This window comes from Elaeis guineensis, chromosome 10 (genome assembly GCF_000442705.2).
Source record: "Elaeis guineensis isolate ETL-2024a chromosome 10, EG11, whole genome shotgun sequence".
In the NCBI taxonomy this organism is placed as follows: domain Eukaryota; kingdom Viridiplantae; phylum Streptophyta; class Magnoliopsida; order Arecales; family Arecaceae; genus Elaeis; species Elaeis guineensis.
Window position 1 is genome coordinate 12421529 of NC_026002.2, and position 21981 is coordinate 12443509.

General features: G+C 36.1%; 2 protein-coding genes across 3 annotated transcripts in view; one reads left to right on the forward strand and one right to left on the reverse strand.

The window, feature by feature from the left end:
- The window catches only part of LOC105053331 (cleavage and polyadenylation specificity factor subunit 3-II), a 41765-nt gene extending 26330 nt beyond the window's left edge, over positions 1 to 15435 (reverse strand). The window contains exons 1-8 of the mRNA XM_073244417.1: positions 15214 to 15435; positions 14912 to 15089; positions 12985 to 13057; positions 11480 to 11597; positions 7138 to 7211; positions 4962 to 5098; positions 2475 to 2538; positions 518 to 583 (exon numbers count right to left, since the gene is read on the reverse strand). Coding sequence (XP_073100518.1) covers positions 518 to 583; positions 2475 to 2538; positions 4962 to 5098; positions 7138 to 7211; positions 11480 to 11597; positions 12985 to 13057; positions 14912 to 15089; positions 15214 to 15238 — 735 coding nt within the window. The 5' untranslated portion in view covers positions 15239 to 15435. The remainder of the gene's footprint in view (positions 1 to 517; positions 584 to 2474; positions 2539 to 4961; positions 5099 to 7137; positions 7212 to 11479; positions 11598 to 12984; positions 13058 to 14911; positions 15090 to 15213) is intronic.
- Positions 15436 to 18527: 3092 nt separating this feature from the next.
- LOC109506321 (uncharacterized) lies at positions 18528 to 21082 on the forward strand. Of its 2 annotated transcripts, none has more exons than XM_019853168.3 (2): positions 18528 to 18686; positions 20280 to 21082. In XM_019853168.3, the coding sequence occupies exon 2, from the start codon at positions 20349 to 20351 to the stop codon at positions 20772 to 20774; it is 426 nt and encodes a 141-aa protein (XP_019708727.1). In that variant the 5' UTR covers positions 18528 to 18686; positions 20280 to 20348; the 3' UTR covers positions 20775 to 21082. The 2 variants fall into 2 exon arrangements, with proteins under 2 accessions (XP_019708727.1, XP_029122873.1); XM_029267040.2 differs by having other exon boundaries at positions 18678 to 18858.
- The last annotated feature ends 899 nt before the right edge of the window (positions 21083 to 21981 follow it).

Sequence of the window (21981 nt, forward strand, 5' to 3'; positions counted from 1 at the left end):
GATTGCTATAGTGGGCCACTGCCGATCTCTAGCGACGTCGTGCTCTCTCTCCCTCTCTTCCTTTCTCTCTCTTCCTCTCCCTCCTCCAGTGTACCGTTTTCCTCGACCAAATTGTCCCGATTCTTCGCCAATCCAGCTCGGTATAGAATATTGGCCAATTCGAACCGATACGAAATTCCATGTTCTAAACTTTTTGACTTGTACACACTTGGTATGAAAGTTCTATTCATGAAATGATTGTCATCAGAATTGATAAGATTTTATATATTTTTTTTAGAACAGAGAAAAGACAGGATATAATATTGGAAAGGAAGAAAGATACAGAATGTAAAGAAAAGACAAAACACATGATAACAGACATTCAATAATCAATTTTTTCTCTCTTATAGAAGATAGCAACATATAGTACTCATGTATTTAATCCATTTTAAAGAGCAAGCCAAAAATGACAAAAAGCTTGTTAAACAAGAAAACATGAAAACCAAAGGAAACAAAAATAGCTTTGAGTATTAAGTACCTGGGCTCTCCCCAAAGCAAATGTTGGTATTAGAACTTTACCTCCTCCACTAATGCATTTATGGACCTAAGAACAGGATGTATTACTATATTAAACAAGATATCCATCACTAGAATGGTCAGGTCAACATGCAATCTGTATTACTTGAGTGAAAAAAGATGGTGACAAAGATGGTAGAGAATAGGTGTAAGGTCTAGAATTTGTAGCATTCCATATGCAATTACATGACTTAGTTATTAGTTGTCCATAGACTACATTAGAGAGATAACATATCTGTAAGTGTACATATTGTAGGAGTACCCCTCAATAGTAAATTGTTACGTAATCACATGTATTCCAACATTTTCTCCTAAAGTTTCCATGTAATAAGGATTTGCTAATCACTTCATCAAACTTGTGTCCATGGAGGAGTAGATCATTAAACCCATCTTGGCATCTTCTAACGTAATTATCCATTGAAAACTTTAGAAAGGTATCTTTGTTCAAGATCATGCATTTAGGATGAGAGCAGGCTGTAGGGCATGGTAGTCAAATCTAGGACAAATTTGTTGTTTCCCTGTGTTTGGAGGCTTTTAATTTCAACATCATGATTTTGTCTTTCCCAAGATTTTCCGATTTCCAAGATTGAGATTTTAGGTCTAGTGGTTAAACCACCAGACCTGTAATATTAAACCCCCATGGTTTTAATAGCCTAAGAAATGACACACTTGTAGATTAACAGTTTTAAATAATTGCCAGGTACTTTAGTTGAAGAAAAACAAAGCAAACCAAGGTTTGATGGGAACCTTCTCTCTTTCTTATATATTATACTCTCTCTATCTATTCTTATTTTCTCCAATCTTTCTCTCCTTACAATTATTCTACTTAGTCATCGATCTTAAGACTAGTGCATTTGGATAAAGTCAGTCCTATATCAAACTTAACAAGTCCATCATCATTAAATTCATCACATATGCCCACCACAAGTTCAACTTTGAGGATGCTTTAAAGTTTAAATGGCCTGTGCAACTTCCTCACTAATTTCATTGCTTAGACATGCATATGATTTATGTTGAGATTGTTTCATTATCTGGTTGGTGGAAGTGTTGATTTTTCCAGAAACCTTGAATATGGCTCACATTTCTAAACATGGATGGGTAACTCTTTGGCATTGACAGTCACCTCTAAGCAATGTTAAAGCAAGGGAAGGTTACGGACCTCATGAAGTGGAAAATGGGTCCCACAAGCATCACAAATCTTTTCAGCCAGATCACTAAGTAACAGACCAACGCCTGTGATTTTTGTCAATTAAGCAGAACAAGAAGGTGATGGTTGCAAGCAAGGGCACAATAAGCTATGCAAAAAGAACCATTGCCCCTGCTAGTCTGGACAACTTTCTACCTTGTCAAAGTACTACATGGAGAAATCATTGAGGTTTTGTTAGTAACAACCTTTGATTTATAACCTTATTTCTAGCTTAACTTCCAAATGACTTTAACAGTTTATTAAATCCTTAAATTATCACTTTAATCATGTATTGTTCATCATTATTATATGACACTAAAATTTTATTAAACATTCTGATATATATGACATATCCAGAATATTTTTTGGTTCATTCTCTACCTGCAGCTTTTGGGTAATTTTAGTGATTATCTCTTCTGTTTAGGACTTCATGATGATTTTTGTTAACAGTGTCCCAGAGCAAACATTAGAACCATGCCCAAATCAAATAGCCAATAACCCAGATATGAACCCTTGCTTGGGTGGCTGAGGATCAACTACGGTGCAATATGTCAGCCTGCTTTACCAGTCAGTGCCAAGGATGGGATGATTTTGGAGGCAGATACCAAGCACTTTACTAGCAATCACAAGATTGAAGCATGGCATTCTATGAACACTCAAGGGTGTTCTAATGATGCTCTCAGATTTAATCAGATAATTGTATAAATGTAACGCATGAAAAAGGTCAACATACAGCCTTTAAGAACTCCCTCTCTCGAGCATATTTGGAATCACGTATAGTTGTTGCATACGTGGATCTACAGAAACAAAGAAAATAAAGAAAATGAATGATCATATAACCTAGTAAAAGGGACATAGCTAAAAATGTTCAAAAACAAAATTATTTTTGTATTCAAGAGTATAACAATATACAGGCTTGAATACACTAAATGAAAGACGACAGACAGTGCTACTTTATAGAACTTCACAGATGCCGTCACAGAAAGCTCCAACCACAAAAGCATTCCCATGAAAATAGATGTAGAAAAGCTAATAGCAAGAGAAGAATTTAAGTTGGAATACATAAAGTTCAGAAATGATAATTTGACTCACATAATTTAATAATTTTTCTGAACAGAAATTGAAACCTCATTTCAGACTAACAGAATCCAAACTTCCTAAAAGAATGAATCAGGATCTTTATGGGTAACCATAGCATTCAAAGGCTAAAACTGAAGCCAAATGTAGCATCCAAAATTTTAAAGGAAGCACTAATTACAAAAAATAAGCTGAGATTTAGAACTTCAAAGCATCAAGTAAACTTGAAATAAACTGAAAGGTCAGGAAAAAAAATTTAAGGACCCATTTTTTTAAACTGATTGGGCTTTCATCATTTTAAAACCATGTAGGTTTTGGATCAACTATTCAAGAGAAGACACAAGCTTCCAAAACACAAAATAGAACTCAAATTCAAGTGACATGAAAAGGTTACTTCTGAAAGAAACCATAGATTTCAGCAAAGACTATATTGTTTAGAATATCAAGATGTAACAACAGGTTTTCCAACATAGGTCAAACCATCCCTAACTTAATCACCACATATTTTAGACACAAATACATACACGCACACTAGCAATAGGAAAGTCACAATGCACATTCAAGAAAATAATAAACATAAAATTTTAGGTTCTACTACATATAAATTGTAGAGAAATAGTGGGATCTCTTTTGCATATTTTTCCTTCTTGCTACACTTGAAAAAGGGACTAGAATCGAACTCTGGATTAAAGAGGAAGGGAAGGCTTCAAAAACTCACCTCCCTATGAAATAGGATCAGAATTCAATTAACTTCTCCTTTCTTTTTTTTTTTTCTTTTAGACATAGGACTTCCTTTTTCTGTTCTCCTTAATCAATCAGGATTACTTAAATAAGAGTTAGTTACACAGTCTAGGAAAAATGGAAGGGCACCTTCAGTAGAAAAAATGACAGATGAAATCAAGACAACATAGCAAGTAGCATATTATCTGAAATAAAACTTGAATTTTTAAATAGTGTGTATATATATATATATATATATCTGTGTGTGCGCACGGCGCGCCAATGGATGTAAACAAACATGTACATTATATCTACATCCTTCAATTTTTATGCCTCCCCAATATTCTCAATGTTATTTTACCAGAAAATGTTCTCAACATTATATGGCTTCTACCTTCTCTCAAGCATGACCCTTTTCTCCATGATCACCTTCTAATATCCCCAATTCTACTACCAAGTACCTTTGTGTCTGCCTAACTTATATATTCTCCCAGAACTTTTCCAGCAAATACCTAACACACTTTGCAATCTATGAAAGCCACATAATATTTGGTGTTGTTCCTGTGTTTGAATTCCTCATTTTCCACAGAATATTATATTTTTAACCAATATACTTCAACATGTCATTTTCAGGCATCTATTATTTCCTTTTCCTCTTTTTCTTTTTGTTTTTTTGTTTTTGGTCACTGGCACCTGGATCCATAACTCCTAGCCTACAACTTACGGGTAAAGATCCATATTACTGAGTAGGTGATGAATTTAAGCATGCTGATTCATAGATACATTTTACACCAATAACCAATTCCCCTGGTGTGTAAGAGTCTAATTTTTGGATCTTGCAGCAGCAACATGCTAGAAAGTAGAAACTCAGCACTGAGCAGGGTGAGGATCAAGAAAATAAATCCATAATGTTAACAAATTAGATTCATGTAAGTAAGTTCCACTTAAAGCCACTTCAAAAATAGATCTCCCTCAAAATAGGAATGCAATGAAGAGACCAGATTTAATACCTACACAAATGGATATCTAACCCATGACTTTTGATTTTTGAATGCACTGCTGGAAGGGATAAGCTCTTAAGCCTTTTGCTATATTAAGAGATCTGAACATGCTTTTCAAAAAGCATATAACAAAGTACCATAAAAGCACATCTTTCCCATGCCCAATATAAGTATATATTTAAGTTACAAATTCAGTCTTCCAGTTGTTTCTTTGAAAATTGAGGTATATTTTTAAAAATTAAAAGAAAAATAAGTAATTCATTTAAGACTTGTGAACAACCTAGTGGGCACCACTGGAATTGTGTCAATTCTCAACAACAACAAAGATCCATACTGACAAAATTTCAGATAAGTTTTAGGTTCACATATTCCAGACATGTAACAGTTTTTGCAATTTCGGTATAGAGAAAGTTTGGTTGTACTCTGTGATAAGAAGGTCCAGCTGCAAGCGATCAATTTGAGCTGCTCCAAGATGTCTATCCGGTGTCATATTGTAATCCCCAGTGTACACCATAGCAGTGTCTCCAACCTTTGCATAAATCATCACAGCTCCAAGAACCTTAAACATTATTTCACTAAATTAAACTCAGCAACACTTAAAAGGGGCACACATACACAAACATATAAGAAAAGAAAAAGAAAGCAAGCAATTTAATCTAAAGAACCTATAGTATAAGAGAAGTTTTGGCAAAAAATGTTTAACCAAAAGAATGATATGATATACAGTTTTACGCTATACATCACACAAACATAAGAATGAAGAAATGGGCTAGCATCATATAAAGCAACAATGATATGGTCAGCCTATATATCACATACTGCTGCAGAGACCCAGTACCTCACCCAAAAAGGGATAACCGGAAGGTTATTAATTTTGGTCCTTGGCCCTGCTCAGTACCCAAGACCATGGCAATGCGCACCAAATGTGGGATTAATGCACACCTGTAAAAATTCTCAAAACTATTGTATTAGACTGTACTCCTATCTCCACAGCAGCCTACAAATCAATGCTTTCATCTAGAAAAGTAAAGAAGCAAGCTTTCATTAACTCGAAGAAACATAGGCCATCAGTAGATATTGGAGTACACATTATGCAGATATAGCTGAGATACTCCTATAAAGTTTTGTACCAGCTGATAGAAAGTATGAATGGAGAACAATCCCTCATTTTTTTTTTGGGGGGGGGGGGGGGGGGCGGGGCGGGGGGAGAGAGAGAGAGAGAATGATCTTATAATGATTGAAAACCAGAGATATGACCTGGTATCCTTGAAGTGAGTTACAAAACCAAGGCCAACAAACTGAATGAAAAAGAGCAGCATTAGTATTGAAAGAACATTGTTATCAAGTGGATCAGCTAATAAAGACACATTTTTCCAATCTCATATAAACCTGGCATTATGTCCCTGTCCAAGCTTTAAAACAAGTGGAAAATAAATGAGAAATTTATGGCTCAAGAGTTTCATTGTTCATGACAACTAAATGGAGTTTAAATTATGTTAGGAATTATACGAGGGTTTCAAGGGATGTTGGAAACCCAGCTCATAGGATGCTGTTTTCTTTTATATTGCTTATTGTTTACAATGTTTTGGACCCAATTAGTTGTTTGGGCTCACTGTAGAAATTCAGTTTCTTTGTCTGTACTCTGTAGTACTATTCCTAAATGAACTCACATTAGGTAATGAAAACAGCACAAGCCAGGTTATAAGGTCAAGTATATTGGCCAGCTGTAGGAGTCAGTTGCAAGGTTTATTTTGCAGGGCTCTTCCCTTCATCTCTGTATTCTCTCCGTTCTTCCTTTATTCCATCCCCTTACTCTTTAAATTTTGTGTCAGATTTCTTCACTTAAGACTCTGCTAACTTTCTTTTTGATCTATGGATCTAATCTAATACATCTGTTATTGTTATGGGTTGAAAAACAATCAATTTTCTTGCTTTGCAGATACTGCTGATATACTGCTTAACTGTTGATTCTCTTGGCAACTAAGCAAATTGTGCAGAAAGTTGGAGCTGGCCTGATCTGGAATGATCTCTTTTTCAATTATTTTCATATCCAAAACCCCTTTCAATCTGAATACCAAATTCAGACAATAAGAGTCCTTTATTTCTTCATTCTCTCCTTTTCCTCTCAAAATAAAAATATATGCATTTCATTTATTGATATTCCTCAATCTTTGTAGCCAAACTAGAAACTCTAGCACAGCCTCTATTGCTTTCCTTCTTGTTAAATTCAAAATGAATTTAAATCTGTCCACTTTCTACTGCAGGAGAGCAAATCTTTGGCTTTCTTTTAGAATTGTTTCTACCTCATTACTTCATCTACACTTGCTCATTGTGCGACACTTTCTCCGTAGGGCGTTGCATCAAGAAATCATGAATGTCTCTGAAAAACTATTCTCTTCTATTGATGATTGTGACAAATCAAAATCACCTTCAGGAAGAATGAATAAGATATGGAGAAAGTAATGGGAAGAGAAATTATATTGTGCAGTGCAAGAATGTTGAAGATACAAAAGATTTAACAGGCAAAGCTTTAATAACATGACTTAGAAAAGGACAAGAAAGAGTCATGCCAGAAAACTGTAAGCACAACTAACATACATGCCCAGCATAATAAGCACGGATCTGAAGATCTTTATCAACTTGGACAGTCTGCTTCAAGTCCAATGTTGTAACTACAAGAAAGATGGAGAAACATATTAAGCAATCATGCTACTGACCCTACAAGCATACAAAGTCCAATTTAGCAGAAATAAGAGAACATTAAATTAGATGGTACATGCATCTCACTCCCATCAACCTTAAATATTTAACTGGAAAAATAAGCTGCTCCAATGAAGGATTGGAGATATCACTGGCAGAACACAATATAAACCAGCATGTAGAGCACATACTTCATAGTAGAGCTGCAATGTTGTTGATGCAGAAAGTCAAAAGTGAAAATTTACAGCGTCTCATCTGTAGATGAAACCATATAGGACACTTCAAGTAACATACAATTCTATATTCTTTTATTTTAAATACTTTGGCAGACATACATGTTTATCACTAAATCATATCCAAACATGCAATTCTATGAAGCAGATAATTAGTCATTCTTTCATCATTTTCAAAAGTGCTATAGCCAATCTTGTGTTCATTAAATCTATAAGTGTGCTGAGCAAAACCACAAAAGTAGCACCAAATCCTTGGTCTCAAACCTATATAAAGTATTAATATTTCTTCCAGTGTGAATATTTTTGCAATCTGAAGATACCCTTAAGTTGGAAATAATGCAAAACAACACTCTGAATAGAAGTTCCTCAGAAATCTAAAACAGCAATACTCAGATTGCCTCAAAAAATAGCCCTGTATGTCCCAAAACGGAACAATTTACACACCTAAATACTCTGCAGTCTGAATGCACTTCCCCACCAAAGTTCCGATTTTTATATTGTTTGTAATTATTCCCATACCACCCCAATCCCTAGTGCCACCCACTCAAGGCCAGTGGTGCACAGACTCCCAACAAGAATACTTACCACAAGAACCCATTAAATTGAGCATTTTGTTTTTTTGAAACTCTCTAATCTGTAATGATTTTTCTTCGTTAGTATTTTTCAATAAATGAATTCTAACAAAGAAATATCGACCAATACCCTCATCAAAAGGGCCTTCATAGGATCCAGAAGGTTTTCTTAAGATCAACAAGATCTTAAAGATAATAGAATTCATCGATGTTGAGCCACTAATTCACTTCCTTTATCAGGGCTTTAAAAGCTGGTTATTTTAGAAATTGTTTGTAAAGTAGATAGTGGCAATATCCAAAATAATAGGGTCTCTACTAAACTATTATACCATTATAGTTAAAATAATAGTTGTTATCATGGAATACTGAACCACCTTGAACTGAGCGGTTCAAGACATGCTGAACCATACCTGCAGCCTACTGATGCAGTTTGGGCATTCGATTTGGAACTCCAGCAAAAATGGAGCGAGGGAGAAAGAGAGGAAGAGAGAGAGGGGAGGAAAGGAGAGGAAAAGACCAGTAGTGGCCAGTCGAGGCTTATGGGGCTCCGCCCTCCTTTGCAATAGAAGAATAGAGAGAGAGAGAGAGGGAGAGGAATAGACCAAGGAGAAGTCGGTGGGGAGGCTCCGAATGGCAAGAAAGGACCCCACGACATCCGTGGGGTTGAAATAGGGGCCACCAACCCTCCAGTGGCCACCATCGGCGTCTCTGCCCGCCTCCCTTTCCTTCCCTCCCCCCTCTTTCTCTTCCTCTCCAATTTTCTCTCTCCTACATTCATTTCTATGTTGGTTCGGGCCTAGTACAGGGGTGTACCGACCCATACCACCGGCCGACTGGCACAGGATCCAATACGGAGTCGGTGAACCTTGATTGTTATATACCTAATCAAATTGATCGATTTTCTAGAGAATCAATGGTCATCACAACAAATATCCCATTATGGCACTAAAGATACAAACAACATTAGTTATTCAAGTTTACTTTAATAGGAAAAATAGTGAAAAGTAAATTAAACACCATTATTGTGCATGCTTACACACATTAACATAATGAGAAGGGTTGAAATTGAAATAAAGGATATCATAACATTATTTGAGCTATTATTTAATAATTCGATAATATTCTAATAAACAAGCATGATTGTAGCGATGCTTAAAGAATAAAATTTAACTAATATTATGGCCCACCATATGATGAATTTTGGTTTTGCCCTCTCATGAATTTTAATGATTTAAGTACACCTTAGCTAGCATCAAATTCCTATCCACTCATAGATTCCAGCAACTTGAGAACGTCTCACCCAACATATAACAGCTGTCTGATATCTATCTTAGTTCTGCCATGAAAAAGGATTTTCCATTCAATTGGCCAATCCTACTAATGTTCCTCTCTAACTGTTATTACCTTGTGGAATCTCAAGCACATGCATCTTGCCTATGCTCTTGAGGGATCTGATCTGACCCCTTTAGATCATCTCAGTTTCAACTCACTCTAACATCTCTCATGCCTAAGTATTATCCATGTCCCTTTGATCTCTGTATCAACTCTCTTTAGTCATCATCTTTTTCATCATGAATCTTACATACAAGATGCAAGTGACATGGAAAGGTAAGAGTGGAAGAGAAACCTGAGCTGGGTCACTACGAAAAAGATATGGATGTTGGCATTGCTTGAAAAAAATTAAATAGGGAAAAGAATATGATGAAGACAAATAATGTGTGGTTCCAGTGGTGCAGTGAAAGTCAAGAGGTGGAGACGAGTGGCCCCAAGTTCCAATCATAATAGTAGATATTAACTCTTTTGTATCCATCATCTCTTTTCACAGGAACCCCATTTTGTTTATTTTGGGGTAAAACCATGCCAAACCAGAAAGGTGGAAGTAGTAGGACAGGTGAAGACAGCTTAAATGAAGGAAATCCACTGCATTAATAATCTACATAATTTATAACCTACATCGATTATATTTTTTAGTACTTTAAGTTATTTTTATTTGTAACATGTGCTCGAGCATGTTAATTATAACTAGTTCGCAATAAGAAAATTGAAACTTCAGAAAAAACTCAACAACAATAGTGTATATAGCTCAATCAAAACTGATAGTTAAAAAAAAGTCGTCAAAATATGGAAAAATAAATTTTATCATGATTATATTAATTAAACACACAAGATCAAACAACAAAAGAATGAAATAGACCTATTCAACAACCAAAACTCTACCTTGGAAGCAAGATTTGCGGTACTTGCATTGGAATGTGTATCAGTAGGAGACTGGTATGGCACAAAACCAAACTGGTTTGCTTTGGTATTGGTACCCAAGATTTTTTTTTTCCAGGCTTTTAAGCTTCATGTATTTAGGTTTGAGTGGATAGTAGGGTTTTGCAAGTTCATTTTAATGGTTAAATACAATGCACTTTAATTTTTTAATGTAAAGTATGGTATGACAATATAATAAATGTTAAATTAACAGAGTATCACTCTAAAATGTAAAATCCTTGTATGATAAAACTGGAAATGCAGCACACATGCATTTGTTCAACTCCAAGTCGAGCATCAATGTCCCCATACCTACTTACCCTTCCACTCTCTCCTCTCCTTGAGATCCCTTTTTCCTCTCTTTCTCCTCTCTTACCTTGAAATAAAGGGAGAAAAATGCACTTTCTCCCCCAATTTTGAGGCCCAAACTGGTATAAGGCCCTTAATGGACTAAACCACTCAAAACCAAGTAGACTTGGCAATTACACCCGACCCAAACGGGTTTCGACCCGACCAGATCTTATGTGTATATATTGTTCAAATATGGGCTGGTTGTATGAAATATGGGTCTAATGGCCTTTGGGCTTGGTTAAAGCCTCAAGGGCTGAAGAGGGGTAGTGGGCTATTATTCAATATTTCTATTTTTATCTAGAAAATCTCATTTAAGCGGGATGGATATCCGATTGGAACCCGATACCCAATCGGATCAGGTATGGGTAAAAAAATGTTGACCCACCAGAACACGGGTCGGATTCGAGTCAAAATACTGGGATATCATGTCAGATTTGGGTCGACCCAAACCCGCATCCGATCCGACCCATTGCCAAGCCTAAAACCAAGTGATTCCGTGCGGTTTGAGCCGATAAGGACTAGTTTATTCTGGTTCAGGCCACATATCATACAGAGACCATGAATTGTTCTAGTTCATGGTCAGTACGATATGATACTGATGAAATTGGAAGGTTCGATATGGTATCATATACATGCTTGGAAGAAAAGATACAAGGAGGTTTTGATTCAAAGGACCATATGGCAAGTGTGGAGCAATTAGCAAGAAAGCGAAAGGGTGATAAACCTGGTAAGAGGATCACAATGATAAATTACTAAACTTGAGTCCAATTCTTCATCCATGATACTTAATAAATCCTTCAAGAATTACTAACTACAAGAAACTACACATACCTTTCTTCATGCAATCCACAATATGATCATAACTAAATTGCTCTTCCTCTCCTCTTCGCTCTACCATAACTTTACGGTAATCTTCTAACATCAATGGGGCCAAAGCCTTTGTAGGATACTGCATAATGAGGACAAACAAAAACAATAAAATGCACATTGCCTCATAATATTTTAGCATTCCATGTCAAAAAAATAGAAAAAAAAAAAAAGAAAAAAAAGAGTAAGGCTTTCCTAATCATAGTTATCAAAAAATTATTTTAGCAAATCCACTTTTAAGACATATTATCTGATGTTGAAAGGATTCGAACAAAAATACCGAATGCACGTAATTATACAAGGAAAAAATAGTATCAAATAATTTTAGTTAAAAATGTTTGTAACCCAAGTGAGTCTTCTTTCTAACTTCTAACTAAACAATATCATTTTCATTGTAACTTAAGCTTCTCATTCCTTAGCCTCTTAGAGGAAATGACAAACTATGTCCAGTCTAAGTTAAGAATTTAGACGCTGCTCCATACATGGAGGATCAGGCCAAAGTGCCAACTATGCCCTCCACAGTGAAAAAGGAGCTCAATATGTTTCAGGGAGGTTTTGGGGGATACAAGCATTTTCCTTAATATATTTATATACAGAAATACATATATAGGTGACTTCCATGACATGCAAAGGATGCAAAAGGAGAACTTTATAAACCAAATACAATGATGGTCAGGGGCAGGACCAGAAATTTACCCTTCAGGGGGGCAACATATACATACTTCCAAGACAAAAGTTATCTACTAAAACGACATATTATGTTGATGAAAATTGCGTTAAAGATTTTTTTCTCATTAGAGTTGTGCTTTTGTACATTGTCAAATCTATCCACCCCTAAACTAATTAAATAAACTATCATAGAAGATTTACTCATATAAACAAACAGGGCTTGTAGTTTTATAGATAATGAATTATATCTTGTCTTAGACAGATCTTATCTCTTTTTTTATTTGAATGATTCCCGAGTAAATATCAATGGTCACAACAAAGATGATCAGGTAAAATATACAATCATTTAGGAAATTCTAAAAAGAACATAAATCTACTTATGATGATAATGAAATACATGAACAAATATAGTTTTGAAAAGTTAATGAGAAGATATAACAAGTCCCAAACATAAATCAAAAAAAAATATATAATATTACTTTTGTATGTAAAAGGAGAAAGAAAAGGGACTATTTACTTTTTCTCTTCATTTACTTCTACATCATTGTCTTTCAGTTCTATAAAATGGATTTATATGTAGGTGACCATGCAATGGTAGCAAAAGACTTTACATGGAAAGAGATTTATGGTAACATCTGCTTACTTTTAAGTTCTAAAAAATGTCTATGAGAAAACATCGACTTGCATATGATGAACCATTTCGCAAAATCAGAATTGTTCTTCATAGAAAATTCCTATATGTCCATAGAAAAAACAATTTAGAAGAAAAAAAAAGCCAATCAGAGAGTTTGTGAACTTACTGTCATGAAAATAGGCCCCTGATACCCACAGACCTCTGTAAAGTAAGGAAGGGCTCCAACATGATCCAAATGGCTGAAAAATATAAGTTTTCAAAAGGTAAATTCAATATAATCTAATTACCTAATTCAAGGGGGTAAAAGAGTTAGAATCACATGTGTGGAAGCATTATAATCGCATATGTAAGTTTATGATGCGATCTAATAACACTGACAAAAAATAAATTATAAAGCTGAAGATTTTTGAACAGAAAGTCATTCATCAGAACAGAAAGTCGAATGGGAAGCTTGCCATTGTTCTTTTATAAATACCTTACAACAAACTAGGGTTTATAGATTTAATCCCCGAAGCCGCATGATTACATTTTCTTTTCTTCTTAGTCATAGCTATTTTTTGTTGTGGTTTGGTATTCAGTTCAGTTCTCCAATCTCCTATATTTGATAGCCTTTCTTTGATCCACACTTCTAACTCTGATGCAGAAGAATTGGGTATTCTTGATCTCTATTTCCCCTATAAATAACAGAAGCTAAAGGCAGACCACTTCCATCTTTACACCACTGGCATTGGGCACACCCAATGCATTAAAAAGGAAGCATGGATGTCTATGATCCACAAATAGTGCTATTTAAGAATGCATGCAGGGATGCATGACCCACCATCAATTTTTGTTATCATGACATTGTTGCCACCACTCAATCAAAGGCCGGCAACATCAATGACATTGGGAAGAAACTGAATGGCACTCAATGCTTGTGCCCCACCTAAAATTAAAAGAAGGTATCATGATCCATGGCCCATTTAAAGATTTTTCTACCACACTTTAACATGTGCAATGCACATGGTGTGAGAGATAAAAGAACCCCCAAGTAGAGCCTCACAAGCCCCTGCAGAGTTGGCTTTAATAGTAGAGTAGATTTTCGTGTAACTTCATAAGTATGCACCCCCACCTCCCATCGCCACCCAACAAGGAGGCATGAGCTGAAATAGTTTGAGTTCAGATGGGGAGTATCTGTGGTAGAGACCGAAGAGTAGTAAAACCTTAGAAAAGAAATGAGGAAGGACAATCACAAAGAGGGGTCAGAAAAAAACGTACATTTGAAAAAAAAAAAGGGGGGATGACTTAAGCATGATGTCAGCATGCCCATAGATTGGTATCTTAATCATAGGGATAGGACTTGAGCTCCAGAATTCTGGTCTCAACTGTAAGCAAGACTTTGGGTGCTAACAGCTCTCCATAGCTTCCATAAAGGTCAAATTTCTCTAGCAACACAAAACTGAAGAAGTAATTTTTGCACCAAGTCCTGTCAAAATTTCATGGTTACGAAGGTCTCCACCTAATAAACAAAAGAGGAAAATCGAAGCAAGTATATAAAACCAATATTAAATTTTTTTCACTAATAAAATCCATGGAGGGGTCCATACGAAGATTGAATTAGTACATAACAGTATAGATTACTATGACATAATTATGAGTTTACAGTATATTTAACAATAGACTCTTACTGACATTCATGTGAATGACTTGCACTCCAGGACAGAAATGCTACAACGACCTGCAACTTGACAAATTGCACTCAATAATCTAAACATTAGACTGGAAATAATACCCCTAACTCCCAATGCAGTTCAATGAGAAGATGATGTAGACCCATAATCAACTTTTGCTAAGTCGTAGTTTGTCTAATCAACATTTCAGCAGCATGTTCCTGGAAATAATTTAAATAAAATTCCTTCCTATACCTTCAAATGATCTCATTAAGACCACAATCCAAAAGTTCTAGCAATCATGTTCTTCTTTTATTTTCATTAATTCTCTAATTTACAATGCTCAGGGCCTTCTAGAACAAAATTGTTCGATTGCAGCACGTTAAAATTAACTCTTTAAAAATAAAAATGATATCAAAGAATGTAATGATAAGAACTTCTTACAAGTGAGTGATGATGATGCAGGTGAGAGCAGAGTTGAAATCACCAGTCTCGGATATGCGAGAGAAGTCGGGATACCGGCGGTGGTCAAGATAGCCCATGTGCATCCCGCAGTCGAACATGATCCTCTTTCCCCCGATGGAGACCACGACGCAGCTCTTTCCCACCTCTTGCCCCGCACCTGAAAGTAATTCAGCTTCCGATACTTTGTAAAATCTCGCAAAGAAAGTAAGAAAGATAGAAAGAAAAGTAGTGGAAGCGAAGATTGAAGGGGGATGGGATGGGGATTAGATGGGATTTCGTACCTAAGACGAGGCATTCAATCGCCATGATGGACCGCAAAGGTTGTGGAAGGAAGGATGGATGAAGGGAATGGGAGATACTGGTTTGTATGATCGTATCGTTGTCGGGGTGGAGGAAAAACGCCGGCGGGCCCAGGCAGAGAGAGAAATCAGCGACGGAGTAGAGATGAGAGCAGCGGCGAGGAAGGGAAGGCCCGGTAGAAGCGGCGGCTTCCAATGAAAGGAATAAAAAATCCATGCAGGGAGGGGCATCTTATTTGAACCCGGTCCGATGTAAATAAAAAATAAATTTTATTAAAAATATAATATAATAAATATATAAATATTATTAAATTATTATCAAAATAGTCGGACATCTGCACGTTGTATGAAGTCAGATGTATAAAAATAATTTTTGTTAATTAAATTAAAAATATATGTATATAAATAATAAAATAATATTCATTTTAGGATCATTTTATTTTTTTCAATTATTTATATAAATAAATTTTAATTATAAAAATATAATAATATCATACATTAATAATATAATTTAATGTAAAAAATATCCTTTCGAAGTAGCACAATAAAATTTATTTGAAAAATTGAGTTGGTAATACTCCAATACTCCTTCACAAAGTATTATTTTACATACATGCATAAATATATATACATATATATATATATATATTAAAATAGAGCAACTGCATTGAAGCGTCTTCGTTTGACGTGTGGCTAAAAAATTATATGATGCGTAACTAAAAACACGTTTTCTTTACGCGGAGAAGTATTGCCCAGAAGCGTAACCCATCTTTTTTTTTTCCACCTCCTATTTTTCTGTAGCTTCGGTAAAAACAAATAAACCTAAAGGAATCTATGGGTCAATCTGATAACGCTCACCTTCGAGATTCGACGGTGCCGCGAGGTTCTCCTCACCCCCACCATCATTGCCGTCCCTTGCCTCGTCGGTGGCCTCTGTATTGGTCAGGCCTCCGTATATAAAAAAAATAAAGCTCCAGCAACGGAGGCATCCCTGCGGGCTTCTCCTTACCCCCTACCACCATTGCCGCTCCTTGCCCCACCGGTGGCCTCTGTATTGACAAGGCCTCCGCATATAAAAAAACAAAGCTCCGTCTACCACGTGTAAAAAAAAAATGTTTGGGTTTGGGGGTGATTTTTTTTCGATTGGTGGAGACGAGAAGACAGAGGAACTAGAAGTTGGAGTTCACGATAGTCAGCTTCAGATCATCTACATCGTACTTGAGGAGGTTGGCACAATGCTCACAAATTTGAGGCGAAGGCAGGAGGCCTCATCGACAGTGTTAGAAATATACCAGAAATGAACAATGTTTAGGTGGTGGAGGTTGAAAGAGAGCTTGAGGAAGTGGTGTTCGGAGGGAAAGTGATGGGGGAAGGAGGAGGAGGAAGGGTTCTCGATAGCACAGAAGGTCCATCGGAGGGAGATGCCATTGAAGGAGTCGAGGGAGTAGAGTAGAGTTTGGAGGGTGATTCTTAGAAAGATCTCGCACAGATGCCAGTGGCAAGTGCTCTATCGGATTCTTGATTAATCAAAAATAAAATCTATCAATAGGGAGATGTACGTATGGAGAGGATGTGGAAAGTTTTTTTCTTCCCCCCATCCAGCAACGAATCTGCGTTACATCCTCTTGTCAAAAAATTATGTTATTTTTGTAAATTTTTTTTTAAAAAAAATTTTGATATAAAATGAAGTAAGATATTTTTTATTAATATATTAAAAGAGTTGTAAAAGAAATTGTATTTGTTGAATATAGGAGTGCTATTTAATTAATGGACATGATTTCATCGCTTATGGCACATTTTGCTTTTGAAAAGTTCCCGTTCCATGCATCACATCGGATTCTAAACTAGTTATTTATTAAAATAATATATTTAATTGAATAAATAATCATAATATATTAAATTAATAGAAGTGGGGTAGGTATGGGAGTGAGAGAAGAGAAAGCCGGAAAGAGGGGGGAGAGAAAAGGACTTGATTGGATGGGTTATGGTACCAGAGTATTTGAAAATATTTCAATAATTTTTTACTGTAAGAAAGTATGTTTTAAAGAGTCCATCGGGAAGGTGTTTTGGAGTATGAAATATCCTATAATTATTTTAAAAATTAAGTATTTTCATACTCCATCGGACTGTTTTATTTCCGAAAAAATTAGAGGTAACTCTCATCCCAGAGGATCCCCCTTGTTTCTTCTCTGTATCCATCTCAACCTCTACTTAAGCCATACCGCATCCCGAACTTTTTATTTGTTTTTTTTTTTCTTTTCTATCAATGATGGTAACGAGGTTCGGTGCAAGGTTTTGGATTTTTTTTTTCCTTTTTAATGCCGATGGTGGGGTTGGGCTTCGGTGCAAGATAACGATACTAGTTATGAATGGCCTACCATATACTGCATTCCAACTTAAACCATTGAGTCCAAAATCTTTGACTTATTAAAAGAAAGTAATTCCCACCGAGGAAAAAATCAATCTTCAACTCTTGCATTTTGATGTTCTTCAGTGAAAACTCTTAGAATCTAAACATAATCCAACAACCCCATATCCCACTCCAATCAGGTATTAATTATAGAGATCAAATTTTAGAAGCTAAAGTTTGGAAAGGTAAAAAAAAGAAAACAAAAGAATCTAGGTAACTTGAGATGTTGCAATTATATGGTTGCCACCTACACCTCATATAGCCTTCTATCCATTCTCCCATTAGCATCACAACTAAATCCTTCATCCACAAAAGGATATAAATAATTTGCATTGAGAGGATCACGCTCATCAAATATCAATTTTTTTCTCTATTTAAAAAATAATAATCTTTTTTTTCTGATCAAATCCAATATTTTTATAATATTGAATTTAAAAATTTAAATTTTTTGAGATTTTTAATTTTATTATGAATATTTATTTAAGACAATGAGATCACTTAGTTTCAAATTGATTTAATTTAAATTATAATTATAATTTTTATTTACCTATCGTAATAAAATTATTGTATAATAAAATTTTAAAATATAAAAAAAAATTATTAAAATGATTTACATGACATTACACAATGACTTTGTCACAAGAGATCAAAAAAGATTACTGTCAAAATTTAAATTAAATTAATTTAAAAATTAAATATTATTATTATAATAAATAAAATTGAAAATAAAATTTAAATTTTAAAAAATATATTTTTTTACATAATGAAACCAGCCTAAAATACTCCAGCAACTCCGGATGACCCAACCTAAATATAACCCAGCCCCACCCACTTGAGTAACACCCAAAAGAAAAAGTAAAAAAAAAAAACATATAAGTCCGTGTTGTCAGTCTGATAAGGGCGGCGGATTTTGTTTTCTTGTCAGCACCCTCGTTCCTCCGAGGGAGTGCGAGCGTCCATCCCTTTCTCCAAGGTTCCAAACCGCAGCCTGGCTCGGAGCTCGGCCGGCACCTCCCGATTCTCGCCTTTACGCCTACCGGTCAAGGTACGACCGCCGTCCATCCCTGCTCTCTCTCTCTATCTCTATCTCAAGTGCCTTGCCGCCGCCGAGGCCTGATGGCCCTAACGACCGGAGGCTAAGTTCACCGATTTTGGGGGCTGTTCGATGTCCTTTATGATCGAGAACACCAGAAGAGAGAGAGAGCGAGAGAAGGAAGGTGATTTATAATGATCACGGTTTTATTCTTTTGGTTGGGAAACAGGGGAGGGGAGGGAGGAAAAAGAGGGAGGGAGTTAGAGTCTAGCGCTATTTGGGAGCAAGGAGAGTGGAAGGGCATGCAAACACGCATACACGGCCGAGAGAGAGAGTTCTGATCATTTGTGCTAATGTACAGTAGTGGATTCGTACCATAAATCTAGAGGAACGAGAATGGAAATGAGTTGGATTTGCATCAATTTTTTTTTTTTTTAAGTCATGCAAGATGTAACAGTGAATTTTTAATATAAAGGATTCAATTCATGCATCTAAGAAACTAGGGTTTGCAATCTTCATTTTTCTCATTGCAAATGATCAAATATTGTTTTGTTATAGGTACCTGGAGTTGTTTGGATAGTTCGACCTTGCTGCTTTTCTAGTTTCTCCTGCAAATACTTTGTTGCTTTGCCAAGGAAAAAACTTGAAAATTTCTTACCAACGCTTGGAACCTAATAATGGGAACCTCAAGTTGTTGGATCAGAAGCTTGAGTATTTGAATTACAAGCAAAGGGAAGGGGAGATAGAGAAGAGTAGAGTGGCTATGGAACTTGACAAACATATGTATGCATGCGTGTATGTGTACGTGCGCATGCGTGTGTGTGCGGGTGTGCGCCTCTGTGTGTGTATATGTGTGTAGAATGGCTATGGAACAGTGGCTATAAAACTTGACAAACATATGTATGTATGTATGTATGTGTATGTATGGAACTTGACAAAGATATATATGCTGTGTGTATGTGGTTATGTCTGTAAGTGTGTATGTCTGTTTACATGTCTATTTGTGTGTATGTATGTATATATGTGTGTTGTGTATTTCTGGCTAACAAATTTAACTGTACAGAATTACAATAATGCTAAATGATATTTATGTTGATAACTGTGTGAAGGAATTTATCTTTTGCATCCTCTTAGGATGTGCCAAAAATTCTCACAACCTTTGTTAGTTTATAGTTAGTTCGGCAGAATACAGAATATGCTTCTATTAAAAGAAAAAGAACAAGGAGAATCTAGTGGTGGATTAATGGCATAACATGACAAGTTGCTTATTATTAGGGCAATTGAGGCTCATCACAATTGATGAATTCAACTCATGACAGTGAATGCAAAAATATAAATGAATTCTCATGCATACCAACCTTAGTTGGTTTTATGATAAACAGTATCACCTATTGAAGCTGATCGTATATAATTAGGCATTCGTATACCTTATTAAAATAGTTCCTGTGTATGGTTGCAACGAACCTGAAAACATGGAACAAAGTTATGTATAATGGGACTCTTCTTTTAACTGCTGTGTTGCTGACGATTATTCAATTTTGACTAGATAATTGTATGATGAACTTCTATTTTCGTTTAATGACATTATGCATTCCGTCGTTCCAGAAGAATCACTGCTACTGCAACAACCAAGAAGTTCAGGGATAGAGGAGCGAACTCATACCTAAAATTCTCATGAGTGCTGAAACTGTAGTTCATAGTGGTGGATGCCATTGCAGGCATGTCAGGTGGCAAGTTGAGGCATCACCAAGTGTTGTTGCGTGGCATTGCAACTGCTCTAGCTGTTCCATGAGGGCCAACACTCACTTTATTGTACCATCTGCCAAGTTCAAGCTAATTGGAGATTCCGAGAAGTTCCTCACCACCTATACCTTTGGCACACACACAGCCAAGCATACTTTCTGCAAAGTCTGTGGCATAACCTCTTTCTACTTCCCAAGATCAAATCCTGATGGTGTTGCTGTGACAGTTAACTGTGTGGACTCTGGTACACTCAGACATGTCGAAATCAGGTATTTTGATGGGACCAGCTGGGAGAAGTCCTACAATCAAAGTTCTATAGCATCATTTTCCAAATTGAGTGGCGAAAACAATCAGTAATCGGGTTTTGATGAACGAGGATGCGGATCGGCATCCTAGTTCCATCTCAAGTAGCTTTTATTTGGCTCTCAAGGATTTGAAATATCAGACCACTGCTGTTTAGTTCAACAAGAGTTTTTATTTCTTTTTGTGAAATTGAGAAAGATCATCATTGATTATGATTGTCTTACTGAGGTTTCTGTCTAATGTGTTGACTCGAGTACACTCATGTCAGTATTCGAATGGGAGAAACTGGGAGAGTAGTATGTTGTATTATACTGTGTTTGTTTCTATAAGTTGATGATGAGAGCCTTTATATTTGATAGTTATATATATTTGTCTCGATGTTTTAATAGGGCACTGATTAATATATGAAGGGCTAAAATGGTTGTTTTATGATGTGTAGATGCGGCTATAAATTTTGTTTGGGCTGGTATCATGTTGATCTTTTCTCCTTGTTCATAATATTTTGCAATGATCAACATCTGGTAATTTTTAGTTCAATTTTTGTGTTTGTTTTAGGATCCTTTACCCCACCTGGCATTACAATTCACTTTGCAATCAAACTATTCAATCTCACTGTGTTCCAGTTATTCAGATATAATTTGGCATTATGTTCCGTTAAATTTTGCTGGGGGATGCAAATTACTAGATTTTTCTCATGGAAGTGCAGCCATGGTCCTGTAAGCCATGAAGTCCAGGAACTCGACTAGGATTTAAACCCTTGGCATTCTCCAAATTGCCTCTTACCATGCGGGAACATGTATAACAATCTATAGGTAACACTTAGGGTGTTTGGTTGGGATAATTAAGATCTGAAATGAGAATTGGAATGGATAATTTTTATTTTAACTATTTAGTTAGAAGGAATTTCATTCCGATTCTCATTCCAGAGAGAAATAGGAATGATCCATTCTTTTTGTAATCGAATCCAGACTTATCCTAATGGAGTCGAGCTCATTCTAATATAATGATATATATAAAAAAAAAATCACGGTGACAAACCTCATGACAACAAGATCGCCCTTTTGGACCGCGATGAGGAGACGGAAGTCGGTGGTGGGACCTGCAACGGGATCGAGGGAGGGGTGGAGCCCGCCAAGAACGAGCTTGCCAGGGGAGAGGCTGCCATTGAAGTGGCCATTGATGGCCACGGCGACTGCGACTGCATTGACAATGCTGGAGCTGAGGCCGCTGCCAAGAGGGAGACCCTTCTTGAGGTGGAAGG